This window comes from Natrix helvetica, assembly GCF_964273705.1.
Source record: "Natrix helvetica genome assembly, chromosome: 1".
Taxonomy (NCBI): domain Eukaryota; kingdom Metazoa; phylum Chordata; class Lepidosauria; order Squamata; family Natricidae; genus Natrix; species Natrix helvetica.
In genome coordinates this window covers 273,512,802-273,538,210 of record NC_138548.1, presented here as the reverse complement: position 1 = coordinate 273,538,210, position 25,409 = coordinate 273,512,802, and the positions used below count along the sequence as shown (strand labels likewise).

The window sequence follows — 25,409 nt, the reverse complement described above, 5'->3', positions numbered from 1 at the left end:
TCTCATTGCTGATAAAAAGAAAAAATACTTACAAGTGCACAAATATTTATGCATACACCTGGCTCTGAAGGTTTTTCTTTCTTTTTTCAATCACCTTCAGTAACTGATTTCCATTTACTGCACAGCAGTGTTACTTAAAAGACTATGTGATGTTTTGGACATGCTTTATAGAAATGAATTATTGTTCTTTGTCCTATTATAATTCCTATTATGGCTTTATAAACTTGACTGGCAGAATCTCATTTGAATGCCGGCTTCTGGCAGCCTGTCATACATTTCGAGCATAGTGAAAGCTACCTATTAATATTTCTTTCCCACATCCTCTCTAAAGACACCTGTCTTCTAAATTATACCCTACAATGGCTCCTCTTATCTCCCATGCTAATCCGTAAGCAAAATCTAAACAGTTGTCAGCCAAGCTGGAAAATAGCACCAGCAACTCATCTGAGCTACATGTGCATTCTTGGGTACCTAAACCAGAATGTTCTCTGTTGTCGGTAACAAAGCTGTGCAAGAGGCTCAAGGAATTAATTGTTAAGGCAACATTCAAAAGGCAAGGCCACTTACATATAAATGGAAGAGGAAAAATATATCTAGACATATCTTTCTCTTGCAGGAATAAACTGTGGAAGAGAATCACCTATCCCACAACCTGCAATGCTCCCCTTTGCATCTTTTTTCTCCTCTTTTGCTCTTCCTTAATGCAACCCACTTCTTCCCTGATTTCCTTTCCCCAAATTCTAACAGTCGCCTGTCACTGTTGCTATTCCTCTTTATCCTCTGTTGCTGTCTTTCTTCTCTCCCTTTTTTGCTCTTCATTTGAGCCATAGTGGTTAGAATGCAGCATTGCAGGCTAAATCTGCCGACTGCCAGGCGTTTGATCCTGACTGGCTCAAGTTTGACTCAGAATTCCATCCTTCTGAGATAGGTAAAATGAGGACCCAGATTGTTGCGGGCAATATGCTGACAATTTAGAAAGGGCTGTAAAGCACTATGAAGCAGTGTATAAGTGCTATTGCTATTTGAGCAGAATATCCTTCAAATAAACACACAGGATGATCATCTTGATTTAGAACAGGATGACCTTTAGAGCAGGAGTATCACATGGCAGGTACAAGTTAGAATATACTAAGAAGAACACTATTAGAATACTCTCTGCCACTTCCTTGAGCCCTTCTAACTATTCTCCATAAGGCTCACAGTTTCTTCCTCCATAGTAAAAGAAATCTAAAGTTCCTGTTCTCTACACCTAACAGCATAGAAACAGCCTCTCCATGTCACCTTTCATCTTTGCTCTAGCAGTTACTTGAATTGCGTTGCCTTGGAGAAGGAGTTACCACACTCCTCCAGATTGTTTTTTTAACCGTGTCTTCCTATTACCTAAGTTTAAGAATTACAGAATTCTCTACCTTCTCCTTCTTGCAAAAACTACCAGCCTATTAGCCACACGTCTCCAAACACAAATGCCAGATTAATCTGTACTGAGAAGGAAGTTCTGTTCTCCACAAAGTGTGGTAGCTAATAAGGCAAGTGAGAGGTCAATAAACCTTTGTTAAATACAAATCTTTATTTGTACCCACTTAAAATGGCTACAGTTGATGCAGGGCATGCTAGGAAGGCCTACAATGTCACCTTTCCAAATCCAACCATACTATTAAGGATTCCCTAGAGCAAGCTTGGATTTTTGCCTCGTTGAGGACTCCCACCCCAATTCTACACTGTAGCCAACTTACAACGCAGAAGACAGCTGGGTAGGGACATTTGTGCAGCTTATTTCCTACCATTATTGTCTCTATTTCAAGACAAAACTACTGTCTATGTGCTCACAGAATAAAATATGTATAAAAGAAATATGGAAATAGATCATGAAAATCCATCTGAGCTGCATTTTGGGGAAGCAGCTCGCAAAATGTCCAATGGGACATATTTCCTGTTTGCAATACACTGGTTCATACCAGTACATGAAAGAATTTGCTCTATATATTCGCAAACCCAGATTTTGAAAGGCTGTAGATTTTAAAATAAAGGCACAAATACTTTTATGCAACACAATTCACTCCTGAAATGTCTACTTCTGTGCCTAACTAAAAAAAATTAAAATGGGCCGACCATTTTGAGAGGTGTTTCTCCTGCAGCATTGCCATAAACAAAATACTATTTCTCAAAGTGTCTGTCTGTCTCTCTTCTTCCAAAAGTCCTGTGCAGCTGCTTTGGTGGCCATCCAAGGTCATCTGAGCATGCACATGCATACTGAGAAGACACATCCTTGACTGTTGACAAAGGATGGCACTTCCAAGGAATATGATCACATCGATGCTACACCAAAGGCTGCTTAGCTCATGACAACAACAATATTGAGAAGCACCCCCCTTTAAATAGTTAATACTTACGTAAACTTATCTTCATGACACAAATCTCATGGAGAACATCTGCTCATCACCAAAGTAAGCATTTGAATAAACTTCAAAATTGCATGTTATTGAAACATTTCAAATAAAAAACACAGGGATTTCAACAACGCAATTATAGAGAGGATCTCTGAAAAGAAATATTTGCTCTTTTTGGGTTCCTCCTACATTTCTTGGTTCACTTTTTTAGTGGCAGAAATACACTTCAGCTCTTGAGACCAGGGGTAAAATCAACTTACCTTTGCTACCGGTTTGCAAATGACCTTCTGCACAAGTGCAGAGCATCAAAAACGGGACGTGATGACATCCGGGCGGGTTGGTGGAGCCTCCCACCGTCACCACTACAGGTTTGCCCAAACCACTGCATTGCACCACTGCTTGAGACACTATTTAACATTAAACCATACTGATAAAGAATCATAAAAAGGGAGCAAAATCTCCAGATTAAACAGGCCTCAGATATGACCATTTTAAATAAAAGTTAGTGTATAGGATAAAAGGTAGATGGGGCCCAGGAAAATGAACAAATGTAAACTGCACATTAGAACCAACCATTGAAGAGATGTAAACTTGTATATTGAGCAGTGTGCTTCTTCTTAAAACAGGACTCTTCTCATTGGATGATCTTTCCAGGCAGACTCATGCAGCAAAGGATACTAAAACTTTGATTGGTTATTTCAAAGTTCCATAGGTTTATCCTCAAGTCATCTGCTGACATGTAGGTTTCATAGTCACTGTTTACAGAGATGGAATTGATGTGATAGGTATGTGCATTTGCAAAGACTCTTCTGGGAGTTGCCTCCACCATTAAATCCATGGGCCTTAGCACAGGTACCTAACAAAGACAAGAAACAAAAGGAGTTAATCAAATATAATTAATACTTTTATCAAAGAAATTTATCACACAATATACTGTGTGTGCCTGTTTCAGTATTTTGTCCCTGTTTCCACTGTTCCCATGCAACAGTCTTCCTCTATTTGCCATTATGCTGCTATGTTTGTTGAATAATCAGCACCGTCATACAACAATTCAATGTTCACAATTTCTTCCTCTGGTTCTTAAATGTGACACCAGAAAATTTAATTTCGTTAGATAAAATATACGCACTCTACAGTTCAGCAGATTTATGTATACTAATCAATGAATATTTTTCTTTATTTGGTGTATTTTACTTGGCTTTGGGGTTTTTTTCTCCGTCATATCTTATTGCTCTTCTATTGTATTGAAATGCTCTGTAGTATTTTCAGTTGCAGCATTTGATAGAAAAATGAAGATATTATTTATTTTTATAAAGGAGTCCAAAGGAGGGATATGAATTTGACAAGCAAACCAACTGAATTATATAACTAGCATATCTGGCCCAATACTGTCAAGAAAGAAAGAAGAAAGCTTCAGTTCAATCACATAACCAATCAAATTACCTTGGATCAAACATTCCTTCATGGTTTAACATTAGATAATATTTCTAAGGAATCTATCTGAAAGGCATTTTTTGTCATCCTCAAATCACATGATATTCATATCATCCTACCAACAAGGATAATAAAAGAGGCGGGATCACCCAGGGCCCCTCCCAAACAGAGACAGATATATAACTTTATTTTTTTCCTTTTTATGCTTATTCAATATATACTAATAAGCTGCTGTACCCAATCAATGAGCAAGTACGTTAACAACAGCAGAAATAAATAGCAGCATAAATAATACCTTCAACTACATAACACCATAAGACAACTTAATAGAACAGCTAGTGGCGGCCAGTGCCAAGAAACCATTTCCTCATAGCAACTTCATTACTAAGCATTATTGTCCGTAGGTTGTCTAGGGAGATTCCCCATGGCTGAAGTGATGGAGATGGGAGTATGACAGCCCAGATCAAGTGACTCTAGGACACAGGAGCTGCCAGCTCCAACTCTGAGTGTAATGTGATGAGCCTGCTTTCTAATTCAGCCTGACATATGCAATGATGCATCATTTGCTCTTGGAGGGCCTGCCGCAGCTATCTAGGGACATAGGCTAGTATTCTGCCTGTTGGAAGCAAACAGTCATTCAGACTGTCAGAAACAGGATGGTTTTCAAAAGCTCCCAGGTTAGAGTTCCCTGAAAATGACAAACAAACAAAATTAAAGGTAGGTAAGAAGAGGCTGGGGCAAAGCAACACATCAAAGGATAGGGTAGTCAAATATGTTGGAGAAGATTGTCCACATCTGTGCTGAGTGGCTGAACTAATTTCAGAGGGTTCTCCCCCCACTCTAGTATTGTTAAACAAATGGACCACAGGACGGGGAAGTGGATGACCATTCTACTATTAAAACGTTGCAAGGGAAACAAATGAATATTGCAGTGAGAGAATCATATTTCTATGGAGCCCATATGGATACTTAACTGTGTGTATATGCATGCATATACTCTATATACAGGCTCAGATAGATAATAGAATAACAGACTTGGAAGGAACCTTGGAGATCTTCTAGTCCAATCCCTGCTTAGACAGGAAATCCTACACCACTTCAGACAAATGGTTATCCAACATCTTCTTAAAAACAACCAGTGTTGGAGCATTCACAACTTCTGTAGGCAATTTGTTCCACTGATTAATTGTTCTAACTCAGGAAATTTCTCGTTAGTTCTAGGTTGCTTCTCTCCTTGATTAGTTTCCACCCATTGCTTCTTGTCCTACCCTCAGGTGCTTTGGAGAATAGTTTGACTCCCTCTTCTTTGTGGCAGCCCCTGAGGTATTGGAACACTGCTATCATGTCTACCCTAGTCCTTCTTTCTATTAAACTAGACATACCCAGTTCCTGCAACCGTTCTTTATATGTTTTAGCCCCCAGTCCCCTAGGTACCCAGAGCCTATGTAATATACATTCCTTTTCTTTAGACGTATTCCAATTGTAGGAATGCCATTAATAAAAGAGAATTGGTAGTTAATTCACGTATCCAAACTGCACAACTCTTCTGATTAATCATGATGGAAACATTTTTCAAATATTCATAAAACTATGGCTGGAGACACCTCTCAATTCTGTACTTGTTTGTATGCATTTCTCACTGAAATGCACCACAAAGCTTGGAATGCGCAAAGGCCAAAGACTAATTAAATCTGTGAAGTGATCGAAGGAGGCAAGGTTACACTGAAATACAACAGAGAATAAGTTTCCCCATGCTATCTCTATCAAGTATTAAACAATTTTGAGTATTTGGGGCATACATACGCAAGCTAAATCTATTCAATACTTTTCCTGCTAACCATGAATCATAATCATAGACATTTTCTTTCCAAGTAAACAGGCAGACCGTGGAAACCTCACACTTAATATCTCCCATTATGGCAGAAAAGGAATATGAATGAAATGATGGATTAAAAAATATATCCTTGCAGAGGAGGCTTCAGATGTTGCTGAACTGCAATATTCAATATTCTTCAGTATGGATTGTTCTGGGTGGGCTGACAGATTCTGTTCCACTGATTCTGGCGAGCTAAACATTCCCTGTTTCTGCTGTAGGGAATCAAACCCAGAACTGTTGTTTCCTATGTGTTCACTCAGAAGTCACTTGATGGCTTTGATTTTACCTTATTACCTGTTTGCTATACAGGTAGTCCTTGACGTATGACCACAACTGATCCTAAAATTTCTGTTGCTAAGCGAGATAATAACTATCTCGCTTAGCAACAGAAATTCTAGGATCAGTTGTGGTCATAAGTCAAGGACTACCTGTGTAGCAAACGGGTAATAAGTAAGTGACTTTCCCCCCCTTTTATGCCACAGTTGTTAATGGAATCACTGCAGTTGTTAAGTTAGTAACATGGTTGCTAAGTGACTCTGGCTTCCTTGTTGACTTGGCTTATCAGAAGGTTGCAAAAAGGGATCACATGACCCCGGGACACTGCAACCCTCAATAAATATGAACCAGTTGCCAAGCATCTGGATTTTGATCACGAGACCATGGGGATGCTGCAACGGTCATTTGGAAAACGGTCATGAGTCACTTTTTTCAGTGCCGTTATAACTTTGAATGGTCACTAAATGAACTGATGTAAGCGTACACTGTTTTTAATACGACAGAACAAGCCACATCTAAATGGGAAATGTGATTATCACAGGCCTTCACTATACATGTAACCCCTTGCAATTTACTGGAGATTTCCAGTTCCCAAAGTTAATAAAGTATTAATCCTCCCTGAGTGTCAGCGTTCATTTTTGGTTATGATTCAGAAGTTAATGTAATTCTAAAAGCAAAGGGAACAACTTTCCTTTTGGCCTCTACCTTTAGGCAACCCCAAATTAAACCAGGAAAGAAGATAAATTTGATCGCTGCTGTTTTCTTACAATTATTCTGAGTTGTTGCTTTTTTATCAGCTTTTGGGGACTCACTCTATCCCTCTGTGGGTTCATCTATTTATCTCTCCAGCTGGAACAAAAGCTTATTCAAACATATTGTATCTTTGGGTTTTATAAATAAATAAAGATTTGCTTTCGGCATATGTCCTTTTTATTCATTTATGGATCCTTCTACTACGGAGGAGAATCGGGAGACGTGAACTTAAAAGCAGAATGGAGTAGGAGTCTACAACAGGCAGAGAAAGCCAAAAGGTAAAGTGTAGGTGGAAACAACTACTGAGCTCGTCTATTAAACCAAAACCTCGCTTTAGGTCTTTTTCAGACTGCAGCCACCGTTGTTGTTGAGCGTGCGAAGGCGAGCAGAAGCAGTGGGCTGTTTGCTTTAATGAATGTGCCTAAGTGCTTCTTGACAGACTCAGAAGCAGGAGCCCTGTTGAGTTTTTCCATTACCCATTTCCCTACAGAGCATGTGCCTAGCATGCTGATATGCTGCATCTCCAAAGCATATGAAGCTACGGAAGACATTTAACCAATAACAATAACAACAACACATGGGATGAATGAAGAAGTTACACAAGAATACATGGGGCGATGGAAGATGTAGGGCAGGGGGCTGTAAAGTAGCAAACAGGAAAATGACATTTGCCACATTATAGCTCCCTGCCTTACATCTTGTATCACCCCATGTGTTGTTGTATATCCCTGTCCTCTGGCATCACTACACAGCTTAACAGAGAAAGCTGAGATGTGGTCCAAAGAGAAGAAGTTGGAATCTCTAATACATCTCCTACATAAATTTCCCCTTTCATTCCCAATAGGCTAGACCAGGGGTGTCAAACTTGTGCCTCGCGGGCCAGATGCATCACGCGCTGCCCCCCCACTCCCATTTTAGCGAAGGGGGGAGTCGCGATACACCACGTAATGACAACATGACACCGTGAGTTTGACACCCCTGGGTTAGACTATGTGTGGGTATCAACTGTATCCTTTTTCAGAGGAAAAACAAAAGGGTACTACGTAGTCTTAGCAAATAGTTCTTGTAAGTGGGTTTACCAAATATGATGATTATTTGCAAAACAGGTACAAGTGATCCTGCTATGGACCTAGGCTGCAATTGAAAGAATGTGTCATTCACATGAAGCCAGACAGCATGAAGTTTGGGGTAATGTAACTTGGGGTTATAGATGGGTATAGGTTCTAATAAACAATTTTCAATTTACTACCATGGAATTAACAGTGTGAATGTGTGTATATGTGTCTTCCATTAACTCTAGGAGGGGTTTATATCTATTTACTGGAAAGCTATAGAAGAAAAGAGATAGAAGAAAAAATGCATATGGAATGTACGTGGGCTAGAGATGTATGTAATGGTTCATGTATGATACTTGATGGGATGCCTGATATGTTGAATTGAGACATCAGAATCAGGATGCCATTCCCACTTATTTTTCTTCTTCTCTGCCTAGTGCAGTGGTAGTCAACCTGGTCCCTACCGCCCACTAGTGGGCGTTCCAGCTTTCGTGGTGGGCGGTGGGGTTTTGCTGTAACTCTGCTTTGTAAAATTTATAAAGTAAAGCTACTTCCCTACTTTATAAATCACCATTACTGTGGAGCCGGTGGGCGGTTAGAAAATTTTACTACTAACAGAGATACAAAAGTGGGCGGTAGGTATAAAAAGGTTGACGACCCCTGGCCTAGTGAGTCAGGCATAACTAAATTCTTGTATTTACCAGTAGCAAACAGCGCATTTCTTCTGCCTCACTCTGCTTTTACAAACCATGATTTGAAGGGACAGACTGCTTTTGCTTCTGAAATTAGGCCATCATTCACAATTGGTTCAAGCCCCCCCCCCCCCCCGATGCCTTAAAACATTGTGAGTGCAGCATGAGATGGAGTCCCCTCAGTTGAACTTCATAAATATCTGCCTTTGCATTTGGCAGCACAATTTTGCTTTGCATAATTCTCCCTGTTTAGTGACACAAGAGGAAACTATCAATCTGAGAGTTGACTTTTTATCTGCTAGCTTTTTATTTTTTGAATGATTGATCGGACCACCAAATCTGAGACCAATGGGTCAAGTGTAGATTGAAAAGAAGCACAAAAAGTTTTTGTAGAAAGATCTAAAAGCTGCACTGAGGTATATCCAATATTGCTCCTCTGAATTTAATTTATTTCTTGCATCTTTTCTTTTGTTTCAAACAACAGCATTATGTAGTTACCAGAGGCTTTCCCTCCACTGTGTCGACAGTTTCTGTAGATTTATGGGCTTGTTAGCAATTCACTACTAAAATACAGAGATCTTTTCAAGTGATCTCCCTGATATATTTCTCCTTTCTAAAAAGAGCTAGCGGACAAAAAGTCATCTCTCAGATTGATAGTTTCCTCTTGTATCACTAATCAGGGAGAATTATGCAAGGCAAAATTGTGCTATCAAATGCAAAGTCACAGCAATCAGATTCCTCTTGATAACTCTGTTGGGCATATTGTTTTTACAATATGCCTAGATGCAGATACTGACAAGGTAATTGCTGTGGCAAATCAGAGGAATAGGAAAAAAATTCAAGGAGGCCAGATCTGGCTTTTAAGGCTCAACGCTGATTTTACAAATATGAAATGGTTGAATAATGAGGAGAAAAGATTCCATTTGTGACCAAGGCAAGAGAATATAAAAACGTAGAGGCAATTAAAAAAAAACTCTCTTTTTCACCCTTCTTATTTTTCAGAAATAAGAATTTCACAGCCTTAGTTCTTAATTTTGTAAAAGGAACAATTGACAGGGAAGACCACCAGTGAAAATTGTACACCTGAAAAGACTGATTCCATATTCCCTTTTTCCTCCTCAGCAGCTTGTCAATGTATTTCTCAAGTACGCATAACTAATGAAAACAGAGCCACAACACATATAAAATGAACACAAATCACAGGGCAAAACAAATCAGCCTGCATGCAAATGAAAGATTGGGATGCTACTGTAGTTCCCAAAAGGTCAGCTTCCCATACCTTTAAAACTTCTCAATGAAAAAATGGTTGGTTTCACACATCACATAAATATTGATTTATAAATGCAACTTGGATGCGTAAACCGACAGGTTTGATTAATGTGCAATGCTAAACCCAAACCATCATTTATGAACCACAGCATCTGGGTTCACCCAGCACAGTGAGGCGAAATAGAGCAGGCCCTGTTATGGATGTGCACTCAAACATATTCTCCATGAAATAGCTATTTCTTCTTATGCTTTCAGCAGCCTATAAACATCATTTGTTAGAAGTGCAGAAAATGAAGGAAGTTTCAGGCTTACTACTCTTCCAAGTCTAAATGTCAGCAACTGGCAATACTCCATTCAGTTTTTAGTTCTAATCAGTTCCCTAAATTACTTTTTCCTTCACAATTTTAAAAGATTTCTTTTCTTTATAAAGAGGCCACTGATAGAGATTTTGGACTATCATTCTTGTTCTACTTGTGGTGGGCCATCTGCCTTCGAGTTAACGCTTTATAGCTGAGTTATCTATTCAGCCAACTTCTCCTTGTAATTATCACCTCTCAATGTTTCATCCTCCAGGAATATCTTTACATGCTGTGTTATCAATTCTCATTGTTGTAAGAGTGCTCAGAAGGACTCTGGCAATGAATCTAATGTTATATTCACTCTGTAAATTTTTCTCCAAAGTTGTTTTCCAAATTCCAGACTCAGGAAAAATATATTTACAGCAATAATAATTAATCAAGTTTTACAACTTAAATTATGATGTTCTTATAAATTAGTATAAGTTCTATACAGGTTTCTCTACTGTCTAGTTTATAAAGATGGAGATAATGCTAAATAAGGTAATCATTAATAATTATTAAAATTAATCAAAATTAACACAGTGCTTAAATAACCTCCAATTTTTGTTTTCGTTTACTTAAAGTTATTTAGTAAATCCTGGCAATTACAAGCCAGTTCTTCTTTGAAAGGACACTAGAGACTAACTCAGAGGTGGGTTGCTGCCAGTTCGGCCCAGATCGGCTGAACTGGTAGTAGCAGTGGCGGGAGGCTCCACCCACCCACCCGCCCACCCAACACGCACGCGCAGGAGCGCATCCAAACAGGTAGCAAAAAATTTAGCAACCTACCTCTGAACTGACTACTTTCTGTAATATTCCCAGGTTGTTATTTGATGTTTGCTAATGACTCTTAATAGCATTTTTCCCAAGGGCATTCCTAAAAAAATCTGATATCTTTGCATTAAAAAAAGTTTAGCAGTAGTAGGAACATAATGATCTTCTTTTACATTAAACATAACAGAGCAGTTTAGTAACACAGAGCGCTTTGTCATAATGAAATATCTCCAATCAGAAATTAGCAAGAGTTGGTCATTCATGATCCAGAAAAGTCAAAAGATCCTGCCTTGGATACATTGAATTTCTTGATGAGATCAGTTCAGCATGCAAATGTTATCCACTAAGCATTTTTGGAACTATACAATACAATACAATAGTAGAGTTGGAAGGGACCTTGGAGGTCTTCTAGTCCAACCCCCTGCCTAGGCAGGAAACCCTATACCGTTTCAGGCAAATGGCTATCCAACATCTTCTTAAAGACTTCCAGTGTTGGGGCATTCACAACTTCTGGAGGCAAGCTGTTCCACTGATTAATTGTTCTAACTGTCAGGAAATTTCTCCTCAGTTCTAAGTTGCTTCTTTCCTTGATTAGTTTCCACCCATTGCTTCTTGTTCTACCCTCAGGTGCCTTGGAAAATAGTTTGACTCCCTCTTCTTTGTGGCAACCTCTGAGATATTGGAACAATGCTATCATGTCTCCCCTAGTCCTTCTTTCTCTTAAGCTAAACATACCCAGTTCCTGCAACCGTTCTTCATATGTTTTAGTCTCCAGTCCCCTAATCATCTTTGTTGCTCTTCTCTGCACTCTTTCTAGAGTCTCCACATCTTTTTTACATCGTGGCGACCAGAACTGAATGCAGTATTCCAAGTGTGGCCTTACCAAGGCATTGTAAAGTGGTATTAACACTTCACGTGATCTTGATTCTATCCCTCTGTTGATGCAGCCTAGAACTGTGTTGGCTTTTTTGGCAGCTGCTGCACACTGCTGGCTCATATTTAAATGGTTGTCCACTAGGACTCCAAGATCCCTTTCACAGTTACTACTACTGAGCAAGGTACCACCTATACTGTACCTGTGCATTCCATTTTTGTTGCCTAAATGTAGAACCTTACTCTTTTAAATGGTTCCTGCAAATGGAGAAAACTTTTTTTTAAAAAAACTTAATTACTTTTGTTACAATGCTTTGGTGAAGATCTGATAACTCAAAATGAATTTGTTCTGCCACATGAGTTTTATAGCATTTTATTCCTTTTATAAAAGCCATGTGTTTTAAATTGCCCTATCTATCACAAATGGTAATGTTATTGAGAACATTGGGAGGAATAAGAATATATATACTTTCATGCTGCAGAATAAACCCACGTCTGACACAAAAATCAAAGCAGTGATTCCCGCAGCATAACATTTTAAACATGCTCTGCATCAGAAACAGCTTTCTTCATGCTTGCAGTTTATCTTTTATACATTTATATCTGTGTATAAATGCAAATGTTGGAATAAGCTGAAAGATGCTGGCAGTTTCTAGGACAACCTGGAAAAAAAATCAGCTAAAACCAGATTTAATCTAAAATTTGGCTCATAGAGATTGTATCTGAATTAACTCTTATAGCCTGCAGCTATGGCGTAGATAGAAAATGGGCAACCTTTTTGGGCTAAGGTTAAATACAACATGTGGGGAAGGAGCTGACGTTCATAAGGAAGAATAACATCATCACACTGGTGTGCAGGGCTGAGTTTGGGATGAGAGTTATAAAGGGATAGTTTTAATTATATTATGCCTATATTACATTAGGATACACAATATGGTTATTACACTATCATACACTATTCAATCCAGAAGTGGTATTCAGTCGGTTCCGACTGGATCGCCAGAACTGGTAGCAGAAATTGTGGGGGCCTGACCCCCCTCTCTATGCCGTCCTAATTAGGCACGTTTTTGAGGTCGGGCGCATGCACGGAAGGTGTGTGTGTGAGCAAAGGGCATGTGCGGAAGGCCAGGTACATGCATGGAAGTGGCAGTGTGCAGCAAACTGGTGGTAACAAAATGTGAAACCCACCACTGATTCTATCACTATCTCAAAGGGGTGGAAACTAAGCTGTCAATTTTCTATAGTCTTTATCAAGAAGTTGCAAGGATCAAATTAAGCAGGCTTGTCCAACCCAGGGATCTTAAAGACTTGTGGACTTCAACTCCTGGAATTCCATGGTGACTAGGGAATTTTGGAGAGTTGAAATCCACAAGCCTTAAAGTTGCCAAGTTTGGACACAACCCTGCAATGAAGCATTTGTGGGTAGCACGAAGTTCTGGGTCGTAGGTTATTCACCTCTGGCATAGATTAAAATTTGCTGCTTGATTACCAGAGCGCCATGGAAAACTTTAACATGTATTCTTATCTGAGAGGTAAGATCATCAAACATGCTGGGTTTGCATCTATAAAGGTACATTTTAAGAGTACCCAGTTCGTACAAATAAGCTGATTTTGTTCACTACATTCAAGTATGACCCTCTTGAGTTCAGTTTTTGCTGGCAGACGGTTGCAGAAGGCCGTCACAGCCGAAATGGAGCCTGGGAGCCCATTTTCACTGGCAGAGCACTCAGGCCACCACAGGTGCCCCTGACACAAGTGATGTTGAATTGGCCATGCCAACCCTGGCCACACTCACCCCAGCCCCCCAAGGTCAAACACAACCCTGATGTGGCCCTCATAGAAATCAAGTTTGACGCTCCTGATCTAACAGATCATATGATGGCTTAGCATAACCCAGGAATCAGCCAAACATGATAAGCCGCTTTTGGTCTCACTGTTTTCTTCTGCAAAGCTAGAGGGGATTAGCACATTCTTAAATGACAGATTGCTCAGCACAGTATTTGAGCCCCCTTTTCCTTATTTCTTTTTAAATAGCTCCATGTGCAGATAAGCAAATCTATCATGGGACTCATCTTTCTTCTTCACTAAAAGAAAAACAAAACAAAACTTTATAAATGGCTCCCTTTCTCTTCTGGCCATGGGGGAAAGTATCTCACTGCATCATGTATCTGCCACATAGATCTCCCTGGCAATAAACTGCGTTGCTAATAACTAATTCTCACCAGGTGCTGTTACTGCTGCCACTATTGTTGCTTTTAATAATATTTTACCTAGCTTTTCCTTAATGATCCAGCTAAAATGATCAAACAAACCTAATACCTACACATCAATAAAACTTGAAATGGATTAAAAGACACTCCCTAGTTTTAAAATATTGTGTATTATGAAAATGAAAGGTCTTCACCAGGCTTGATATGCAAATAATGCTCCCTCAGGGTTAGGCAATCTGGAATGGGGCTGGGATACCTCCAATTTTGCATAGGTATCAAACATCTTTGGAAAATGGCTGCCAAGGTGGGCAAGATCAATCTAATCTAGTGAAAAAGCAAGCAATCAATGTTATCTAGTGAAAAAGCAATCAATGTTACTCAGGATTCCTAGTGGGTCTTTTAGTGGGCACACAAACATTGTTGTAAAGGAGGAGGACTCTAGAAATGGATGCTGTCAACTGACATCTTGAAAATCGCTGCCTGTCTGCACACAGACTCCATAGCTAAATGAACAAGTGGTCTGAAGTGGTTTAAAAGCAATTATTTTCCTCTTCCTTCACCCCTCAAAAAGGATGCATGTTGATGCAACAACGCCTTTGCAACTTCATGTTCAACATCCTAAAAATCTGTGCTTCAGTGAGTCCGAGTCCTTCTGAAATTGCAAACTATGTAAATTGGGCTGGTCTGCAAAGTCAGCTGGTGGTCAGTAATGAAGAACTCCTTCAGTGCCTAATCCAGTCTTCCCTACCTTGTCCCTCAGCAGGAAGACAAGCCTAAACAGTTCAAGGCAACAATTGATCAAAGAAAATGAATGAAAACAGAACTCTGGCTTGAATGTATTCTAACTTACTTCTGGGTCTACACATGCACAGCTGAAGTCCACAAAGGAAGGTTTTTCTCCTTAAAGACAAAGGCTAGGAAAGGATTTTTTTCAAGTCATTCCTCCCATTGTCCAGGAAGCCCCAAAGGTGATTTTTCAAGAGGCAACTGGTTTTTGACTTTCTGGTTTTTCTTTGAAGATGTTTCGCTTCCCATCCAAGAAGCTTCTTCAGCTCTCTCTCTCTCTGAATAATCTTCTTGGATGAGAAGCAAAACGTCTTCAAAGAAAATCCAGAAAATCCAGTTGCCTCTAGAAAAGCACCTTTGGGACAACCATGACCTGGATGACTGAGAATCCCCTAGACATTGTCCAGGAAGTACCTATATCTTGTATTTAAGCAGAGCAGGCTCTTCTGGTGCAAATGTATCACTTGTTTACTTATCTCATAGCTTTATCTGGATTCATCTGAAAGATCTCCTGTATGGAGAATTAGTGAAGGGAAAGCGCCCCAGAGGGAGACCACAGCTGCGATATAAGGATATCTGCAAGAGGGATCTAAAGGCCTTGGGAATGGATATAAACAGCTGGGAAGCCTTGACCTCTGATCATTCAGCTTGGAGGCTAAAGACGCAGCATGGCCTTCTCCAATTCGAAGAGATACTCGTTTGGCAGGCTGAGACAAAGAGGCAGTCCCGGAACCAGTGAAATCTGGGGGCTGGGCAGGGGACAGAAGGTATCTGCCCTTAGTGTGGAAGGGATTGCCACTCCCACATTGGATTTTTAGCCACACCAGATGCTGCATTAGGACCTCCTTCCAGAGCACGATGCCATCGTCTTTCGAGACTGAAGGTTGCCAATGATATCTGGATTATTTGGTGTTGCATTTCCACAGTATTGCGGTAGCCTACTTTCCATTTCTTACGTGTGTCCCATAGGATTGTTCTTCCGGCAGATTTGTAAAGACAATGAGAGAAAAAGTAATGACAGTGAAAAAAATAAGGACATGTCTGCTTTTGGTTTCTTTGTACAGCATCAGTAGTGCAGCTATTTTTTTAGGTAACTGAAACTTGGCACAAAAATGCACAAATGAAACAAACAATATGTTAAAAAGTTATGATATTTATGTCTTTACTTACCAAGCACCTCTAAATGATATCAAAGTAACCAAAATATATTTACAATCCACGATGCATGACACAAGTTTTGAGCGCCCCTAATGTTTGGAAATTAAAAATTTGAAAAATTTGACACGCCCCACAAAGGAAGGGAGGGAATATGAAACCCTCCTCCTCCTTGATACAGCTATAATGAACGCTGAAACTGTTAAAAGTTTCCTGAAATTTCCTGCCAGCATAAAGAAAAACATGAAAGAAATGTACTGCCTTTTAAAGTTTTTTTTTTCTTATACAAAGAAAGATAAGAAAGAATGTTTTATGTTTTTTTCCCTAGTGATTAAGAGCACAATCAACATATGGCATATGACGTGATGCTACTTTTCTAAAACTATCCAAAATGAATGGTAACATGGGAAGGAAATTCAGGCCTCTGAAATATTCCCATGAAGATTGCTATTTGGGTTGTTTGGGAATTCATGTTTTGTGTTCCGTCTTACTTGAAATGCTTTGAAACCCAAAGAGCTAAACATTAGCTTGCTATAGTTTGGAAGATTTCCCATACAATTCCTGCTCGTTGTATTAATTTAACAAAATAGTCCTGATATAATACATGCAAACTACCCACAGTTTCCTGCAAGGCTCATGCCATTTGTTATCAAATATGGCAAAGCCAGATAAGAAAAAATAACTTTTAGGAGGTGCTGCTACTAGAATCCCCTGGAACTTGCAGCTGGATACAAGATTTCTGGAACTGCTTTTCCTATTTGCAGGAAGATATCTATATGCAGTTCCTCCTTTGAAGAACATATTTAGTGTCAGCCCCCTGCTCTTACAGAGCCTATTAAAAGGATCCCTTTTAATAGTCCCTCAGACTACAGAACTGAGCATTTTTAGACAAATTCTAGATGGGTCGTCTTTTATTGCCATAGTAGCAGCTTAGCACCCAGTGTGGTCAGTCATATCCAACTCTTAACTGTTAGTATATGTCACAAAAATGACTGCCTTAGAAACCCAGTCTGTGGACATCCATCTGTCTTCCACCAGGCAGAAACTCTATTCCCTCTTGCTTCAATAATGGACAAATTCTGCTTGAAAAGAAAACTGAAGACTTTTTAATAAGGTTATACACTATTGGTCAAACTCCAGATTCTCTGGGCCCCCACTTTCCTTTTTACTACCTGTTATTGCACACTGTGCAATGCAGAGAAAATTGAGATGATGATTTATATGTTGCCAAATTTCCTGACATGGGTGCTGCATCTAAAGTTTCTGCAAGATTCAGGCAAACTAACAAGAGAATTCTCTCTCTTTCTCTTTAAAAGCCAGCTGCCTGCTTTCAAGTCCCTTCAAGCTGTCCAAAAAAGTGGACACCCACCTTTATCTCAGTATCCTGGACCTCTTGATGTTAGAATGCTCCAACAAGAGCACTAACCTACAAGAGCCATGCAGAAGGGGTGTCAAACTGGTGGCCTGCAGGCCAGATATGTCACATACAGGTCACGCCCACCATAGCTCCGCAAAGGGGAAAAACATCGCGAAACGGCATGTGACAGCAACATGATGCTGTGAGTTTGACACCTGTGCCATAGTGATTCAAGACTTTTTTTTAATGTTGTCTTTTATGTTTACAAATAAAAAAAATGTGGAAAAAAAAGACTGGTAGGCCTGCCAGTATAAATAATTAGATGGCATTTCTTTCAGTACATCCAAAAGGCTGACTACAAATTTACTGGGTGCGTCATTAGGCAGGGCTGGAAGAAAACAGAATTTCAAGTGGAGAAGGTTTAAATCCTTGCAGCAAGGAATCTAAATCTAAATGCTAGATACCTGGTCATCCATTGCCTAGATAATTGAAGCATTTTTAAAATAACTTAAAATAACTTAAAATAACTAAAATAAATGTCTAACCAGACATTTCTGCATAGTATTCTCAATGGATGATGATACTGTAGCTGATTGTTTTTAATTTTAATTTGATTTTCTGGTGTTTATTTGCTCCCCTGTCTCTCACCCAGTTATGTTGTATCAGAAAAGTCCTTTGTGGTCCAATAAAATGTTAAGTCAACAAAATGTCCATGAAAAAAAATCCACAAGCAAGACATTAACATGACACTTTCCTCCTCCTCCTCCTCCTATCCCTAACAACTGGGTTGAGATACATTCTGCCTCTGCAGTTGGAGAAAACACAATCAACCACATGATCAGTAGTCACTGGTAGACATATCTTGATAAATGGGTCATGCGGAAAAAAAAACCCAAAGTAGAAGTCAGCTGAGAATGTGATCAAGGGACTGGAGCAACTTTTCTCAACAAAATATGGACATTTCAGGCTACATAGCCGAAATAAAAAGCAAAATCAAATCAGTGGCAGTATAATACAATAATGCAATAGCAGAGTTGGAAGGGACCTTGGAGGTCTTCTAGTCCAACCCCCTGCCTAGGCAGGAAACCCTATACCGTTTCAGACAAATGGCTATCCAACATCTTCTTAAAGACTTCCAGTGTTGGGGCATTCACAACTTCTGGAGGCAAGCTGTTCCACCGATTAATTGTTCTAACTGTCAGGAAGTTTCTCCTCAATTCTAAGTTGCTTCTCTCCTTGATTAGTTTCCACCCATTGCTTCTTGTTCTACCCTCAGGTGCCTTGGGAAAATAGTTTGACTCCCTCTTCTTTGTGGCAACCCCTGAGATATTGGAACACTGCTATCATGTCTCCCTTAGTCCTTCTTTTCATTAAACTAGACATACCCAGTTCCTGCAACTGTTTTACATATGTTTTAGTCTCCAATCCCCTATCATCTTTGTTGTTCTTCTCTGCACTCTTTCTAGAGTCTCCACATCTTTTCTACATCGTGGTGACCAAAACTGAATGCAATATTCCAAGTGTGATAGGTATCCAACTGCAGTGATAGGCTTTTTCACTTGTTAAAAAACATTGCCATCCCTGGCTAAGGTTTAAAGTGCTATTTAGACAGTTTTGCATCTTAGGGGGTATTTTATTTATCTCTTTCTCCATTCAGAGCAACTTTAGGTACTTCTACTTAGTTAGAAAACCATTGATTATGCCTTCTTCATAGCAACCACCCTCTGTGTCAATTGTTTTATGGATTTACTCATCCCAATCTAATAATATCTTTCATCCATTTGTATCTACAGTATACGAAGTCAGGATTGCTGATTTTGTTGTATTGGTGTATCTCATGTTATTTGCTAGCACTGAATCACATTCTGTTTTAATGTGCACCGCCTCAGTTTATAGTTATTTCTGGAGATTTTCACAGTCTCTTTTATGTACTGTATATCACAAGCCAATATGGCAACTTCACTGCTCATTTATCACCCAGATTATGAGTCAATGAAAAATATAATTCTAATATTGATTGTAGGAGAATCACTGTTTGCAGTTCCCTTTTGTGAAAATAGTCCATTTATTTCTAAGTTCTGCTTCCTTAGCTGCTGCTTTCAAGTTTTTGGTGCAGGACTTGTAAGAAGAATTTTAAAAAGTCCAATTCTTTTTCTTAGAGTACTCTCAAGGAAACTTAAAAGTTTATTGTGCCTCATTCAATAAAAACTAATTTACACCAAAGAGGAATAAAGACAATGCCTATAATTTCATGAATTGATATATGACTGATATGATGTTAATTACAGTGATATCTTGGTATCAACTGCTTTAAAGTCATCAAATTTAGTATTCAATGCATTTTGATGTGAACATTTTGTCCCTGTATTCATCGTTTGGTATTCAATGCACAAGCTAGAACTTGTTGGTGTCATCTACCTTGTGACTCAGTACATTATTTTTTATGGGAAAATATTGTTTGGTACTCATCGTTTTTGGTACTCTTGCATCTTAGAACCAATTAACTATGAGTACTGAGGTACCACTGTATAATGGTTGACTTTGATTATACTGGCTGTGTTCCAGTCATCCATTTTACTATTTGTATAATCCTGAAAAATGTAAACAACATTCATATATTATGTTGCCATTACTCTTTAAACTATTTAACAAAGTAAAAATGTTCCAATTTCTTCAGTATCTTTTTGATGTCAAATATAAATGTTTTGAACCTCCTTGGCAATCTTCCATTTACAAATACAATTTGTTTTTTTTTTTCATTCTCATCATGTTTCTACTTTGTTTTCTAATTTTCAAATCATCCACTAGGTTTTGATTATAAGTTACTCCCCTCTGGTTATTGCCATGTAATACTGCTCTCCTACTTTGCTTTTGTTAGAGTCCAGCTTTTTATTAAAATACCATTTGTCCAAAACTTTTGCCTTGAAGCTCTGATGAGAATGCAGTGGCACAAGTACAACTAATATCCTGTCTCTTCAGTTTTTGTCTGAGTTACATATTTCAGTGGAATTTTCTTATTGAGCTTTCATGTGATTAACAGGGCTCACAATACTCAGGGCTGACAGCAAGAGGGCATTGCATGCAATAGTCGGAAGCAACTCTTTATTTTTTTGACATACATAAATATAAAACATTAAAATATCAGACCTTCACATTAGAACGTCTCCTTGGGCAAAATCCGTGAGAAGCAATGAAAACCAGAATTTAGAGAACTCTGTGTCAGGTTCAAAGCTCCAGACTGATAATGACCAACTGTGTTACTCCACGTTACAAGTAGCTAAATATATGGTGGAATGCTTGTTTTCCTTCTAACAGTGCCTGACTCAATGTATGGCATATGTAGTTAAATAAGATGGAAGACAGAAGAAATGGAGGGTTTTGCCAATTCACCACCTTTGGATAGGACTATGTAGAGATTCTCAGTCATCCAGGTCATGGTTGTATTAAACATGCTTTTTTTCAGGAGTCAACGGGACTTTGTTTTTTCTTCTGAAGACATTTCGCTTCGACAACCCTCTAAAAAAGGATGCAAATTACCAGCTGTCTTCAAGGAATACAAATACTTCCATTCCCCATTACCCTGTCAGAGCTGAAGGAGCTTCTTGGATGAGAAGCAAAATGTCTTCAAAAGTAAAAAACAAAGTCCAGTTGCCTCCTGAAAAAAGCATCTTTGGGACTTCGGATAGGAGGTTGGAATGATGGTAAATGTGCAACTACAGGGGAGACTACCCCTTTCAGTCTAGTTCAAAGTTGTCTTCAGGATAAAGTCTACTACGGTCGCATTCTCTGATAACTTCCTGTAGGAAATGGACTGTTAATCCTACTTAGTTTATAGAAGCTTTTTTTTTAATCACTGGATGTTCTCCTAGAGTGGGCTGAAATTTGGGGAGTTATAATGATTCTACTTCTACTTCTAAGAACACCGTCAAAAATTCCCAAGGGTTTTCATAGCTGTGCGATGGGATGTCATGAGTCACTAGTCTGTTCCTAATGCTATTTCAAATCAAATGAGGGAAATCGTCATTAGGAATTTGGTGGCAGATGTCTCAATATCCAGATGACACTTGACTTGGATGCTCCATAATGTATAGTTTTATGCCACTATATGGATGAGTCATAATAACTGATGACTGAAACTTGACAAAGATGTTGAACATGTGCACTTCCCAGACAGGGGAACAGAGGAGCATCCTGGACTAAGTGGAGTCACCCTTGCTTGTATATTGGTTCGGCATGCTCTCTTTGATTTTTCGAAGGACTGCGAGTTCTGTGACTAAGAGTGGTTATTGGATATCATCTATGAGCTTTGCAGGACAAGGATAGCCTAGCTTTTGATCTTTGCGCACTGTTTATCTCACATTTCAACTAATATAATCCACACCATATGGGGCTCTTCTGGGGCTTAAAACTGCAGATGGTGCCATATGTGTCAGCCAGGTGCCAGGTGGGACACTAGCCATGCACATGTTACATCTTTCTTGAAGCAACTGCCAATTAGCTGTTGAGAAAGATAGAAGGATTTTTTTCTCGATTCAAAGCTTTGAAACAACAGGAGACCAGGATACTTCACATACTGCTTTCAACATGAAAGACTTGGTTGATCACTTCATTCATCATGGAAGACGCACTGGTATTGGCAAAACCCCATCTTGTGGGGGCCTTCCCTGTGATGGCAACATCACCATCAGATGTTACTTGATCTCTAAACTTTTGAGGCCCAGTAAATATATACGGAGATTCCAATTCTGTATAGACTTAACATTTATACAGAAGTGTTTTAAATTGTCTAAGGCAGGCTCCCAAAGGTATAAGCTTCAAAACAACTAACATTTTACAGGGGTCAGCTATTTTATACACACACATATACACTCAACTGCTATTTTTAGAAGCTATGTTTTCCCATCGGAATATTGTTCAAAAAGCATAAGAAATGCAGACAGCTACCTTTTCATTGCTTTCGAAAATCAAATTTTCTGCTACTAGATGCAGAAGCTGTTTTGCTCCATAACTCTCCCCCCTTTTGGGTTCATCAAAGGAAAGCGAAAGTATCTTGCTGTGCAAAGCACTCCAGGGAGACATTTGAAAATCTTCTCTTCTAACTAACACTTTTAAAGGTTATTAAAAGTGTGAGGAAAATACTCCCATCAGTGCTTCAGTCGAAGCTTGTTTTGTAGCATGCAAGATCAAAGTCAAAACATTTCCCTTTTAAAGCGATTTAAATCCTAGATGTTGTTTGTGCTAATTATTTTTTGCAACATCCTGCAGGATAGATGAAACCATAGCCATTGGGTTGTTCTAAGACTCCGGCTATATTAACTCAAACTCCCATAATAGAAAAGGTTTTATGCGGTAGTTGCTCTACAAAGGAATAATGAAAATTGCATTTAGAAATATCAATAAAAGTCAAGAGCGGGGAAGCACAATGTTTGGATGAGTGAGCATGCATCAATCTATTTCTTCCACAAAGTGTCCTGAATCAACTCTTCATTGCAACAGTAAGCAACCCCAAAAGCCCTGCAGATATTTTGAACAACATCCCTCATATACTTGGAATGATGGCCCTAGAAGTTGGGCCTGATGGGAATTGGAGTCCAAAACTTTGGAAGACTGTTAATCCAGCTTAGTTTACGGATGCTTTTTATACCACTGGATGTTCTCCTAGACTGGACTGAAATTTGGGGAGTTATTGTGATTCTACTTGTAGGAACAGGGTCAACATTTCCTAAGGGTTTTGATAGCTGTGCGATGGGATGCCATGAGTAACTAGTCTGTTCCTAAGGCTATTTCAAATCAAATGAGGGAAATGGTCATTAGGAATTTGGTGTCAGATGTCTCAAAATGCTGATGACACTTGACTCGGCTGCTCCATTGAATTGCCTAATCCTGCTCTGAAGAACCTGTCTACCTCAAGTGTATCTTTGTTTTTTTCCTCCCTTAGTTTCTCTTCCCATCCTCTCTACCCAATATAAATAGCAAGCCGGGATATGTCCTACATACTGATGGCAAAACACTAATTGCAGAGACAAAACTATCTTACCTGGACCTGAAGATGTCTCCAATGGCTCTTATTGCTAGTGAGTCTTATCTCAGACAACCAAATATTTCACATACAGGTAGTCCTCAATTTACAACCACAATTGAGCCCAAAATTTATGTAGTTAAGTGAGACATTTGTTAAGCGAGTTTTGCCCCATTTTATCACCTTTCTTGCCACACTTGTTAAGTGAATCATTGCAGTTGGTAAGTGAATCTGGTTTACCCATTGACCTTGCTTGTCAGAAGGTCACAAAAGGTGATCATGTGATCCCAGGGGCCTGCAACCATCATACAGTAAATGTGAGTCAAGTTGCCAAGTGTCTGGATTTTGATGACATGGCGAGGGAATGCTGCAACGGTTGTACGTGTGGAAAAATGGTCATAAGTCACTTTTTTCAGTGATGTTGCAACTTTGAATGGTCACTAAACGAACTATTACGACTACCTGTACTAAATGTACAGGTAGTCGAGGGCTACCGGTGCTCCCAAGAAAAGCAGTTGTTTTCTTCTGGTTTAGGGGAAAAAAAACAGTTGTCCACATTGAATGGCCGCGTATTGCACAAACCACTTTTCCTATGAAGAGGGAGCTGAATTACCTCTCTCTCAGTGCTCTGCCAAAGCAAACAAGACCTTTCCCTGTGGGATAAAGGTGCCCTGGAGGCATCTTTTTTCTGCTGTATTCTCAGAATGTTGCCTCTCCCTCATTCTCAGTTCATGAATGAAATAGATTAAATCCATCATCTGACTTAAGATAGTATTTTCTCCCTTCTTCAGATTCCTTCCAAGGGCAGCCTTGGGATGTATACAATCTGTTTCCTTTTGCCACATATTGCTTTGGAGGGAAGTCAGCTGACTGCTGCATCTTGAAAGAGAGGCAATAGAAGCAGGGTGTGGATCAGCAATTTCATGCCGATGCAGATTTCAGCCAGCTAAAAGGTGGGTGGAAAGCACTTGGATTGAATAGTGGGAAAAGGTCCAGTGGATAATTTAGCAGGGGCCCAGCTGCTATTCTTAAACTAAAAGGTTGCAAAGCAATAGGGAAATTGTCAGATTTATCAAAACTCATTAGAAGAAGCTAGGTTTTCAGAAAACTAAAGAAGGAATGCTGTTTGAAAATTATTTAGAAATCTTGCAAATGTGTGTTTTTTACTGTCCCCTTCTTCCCCCCTTTGGATTATCAAGGAATTCCAAAATGGCAATGCCTACACTCCTATGTAGATGTACATAAAGGAAATATGCCAGACAATAAGGAAGACATTCCCCCCCCCCCCCCCGCCCCGATCACTCCCTATTTTTCTGCACTTTTAAGTTAAACAGAACAATACATTGGGGACTGTGCATGAAACAAAATTTAATTTTTGCAAGACAAAAATTATTGTATGCTTTGCTATACCTACTCATCCTTCTTGCAGTCATTCATCATTCATAAATTTGTACACTGTCCCTTTCCTTGCAGGGAACTTTCATGCACCCCTTCTCTGAGGTCAATGGGATTTATGCACAGTAAACAAGAAGAATCCTGACTAAAAGAAAATAAGTTTTTTCAGCCTGGAGTGCAGGTCCATTTTCAACAAATATAAATGTTTTGCTATCAACGCCCTCACTGACAACACACTCGGAAACAGTACACCTTGAAAAAGTTCAGGATATGGTGTCCTTCTAAAATGCTTCTGTTCTTCTGAGAGTCTTAAAAATCAATTTTTTTTGCTTAGACAGCCTAGCTTTACATTTTTTTTCTTCTTCTAGCTGTAAACAGTGAGAAGGAAATTTAGATTAAAACCCCTTATTGTGAACAGAAAATCCTTATCCCAGCAGATTTTTTTAAACTTCCTTCCCCTCCCTTTTCAACGACAGGATTATAAGCTTCCAAACCTGATTACACCCAAATTTCATATAAAATACAACAAAAACATTTTTATTATAGTGATTTATTTCCCAGAATATTGTTTTACTGTTTCTGAACAAGGAGCAGCATTTTCACTGTCTGTTTTACGGTTCATAAAACTGGCTCAACACGACGATTCCTTAATAAGGACAGCAATATGCACTTCGCTTTTTCATGTAAACTAAGCAAACATGGACCTCTTTTCATTAAGTTATTCAAATAAATATGTCACATTTGAGGTGTTTCTAAATTG

The 25,409-nt window shown here is 39.1% G+C and overlaps 1 protein-coding gene across 2 annotated transcripts in view; it reads right to left on the bottom strand.

The window, feature by feature from the left end:
* PPP2R2B (protein phosphatase 2 regulatory subunit Bbeta) overlaps window positions 1–25,409 on the bottom strand; it is a 284,774-nt gene that overhangs the window by 39,799 nt on the left and 219,566 nt on the right. For both annotated transcript variants that reach the window (XM_081936016.1, XM_081936017.1), the window contains exon 5: window positions 3,066–3,243. In XM_081936016.1, coding sequence (XP_081792142.1) covers window positions 3,066–3,243 — 178 coding nt within the window. The remainder of the gene's footprint in view (window positions 1–3,065; window positions 3,244–25,409) is intronic.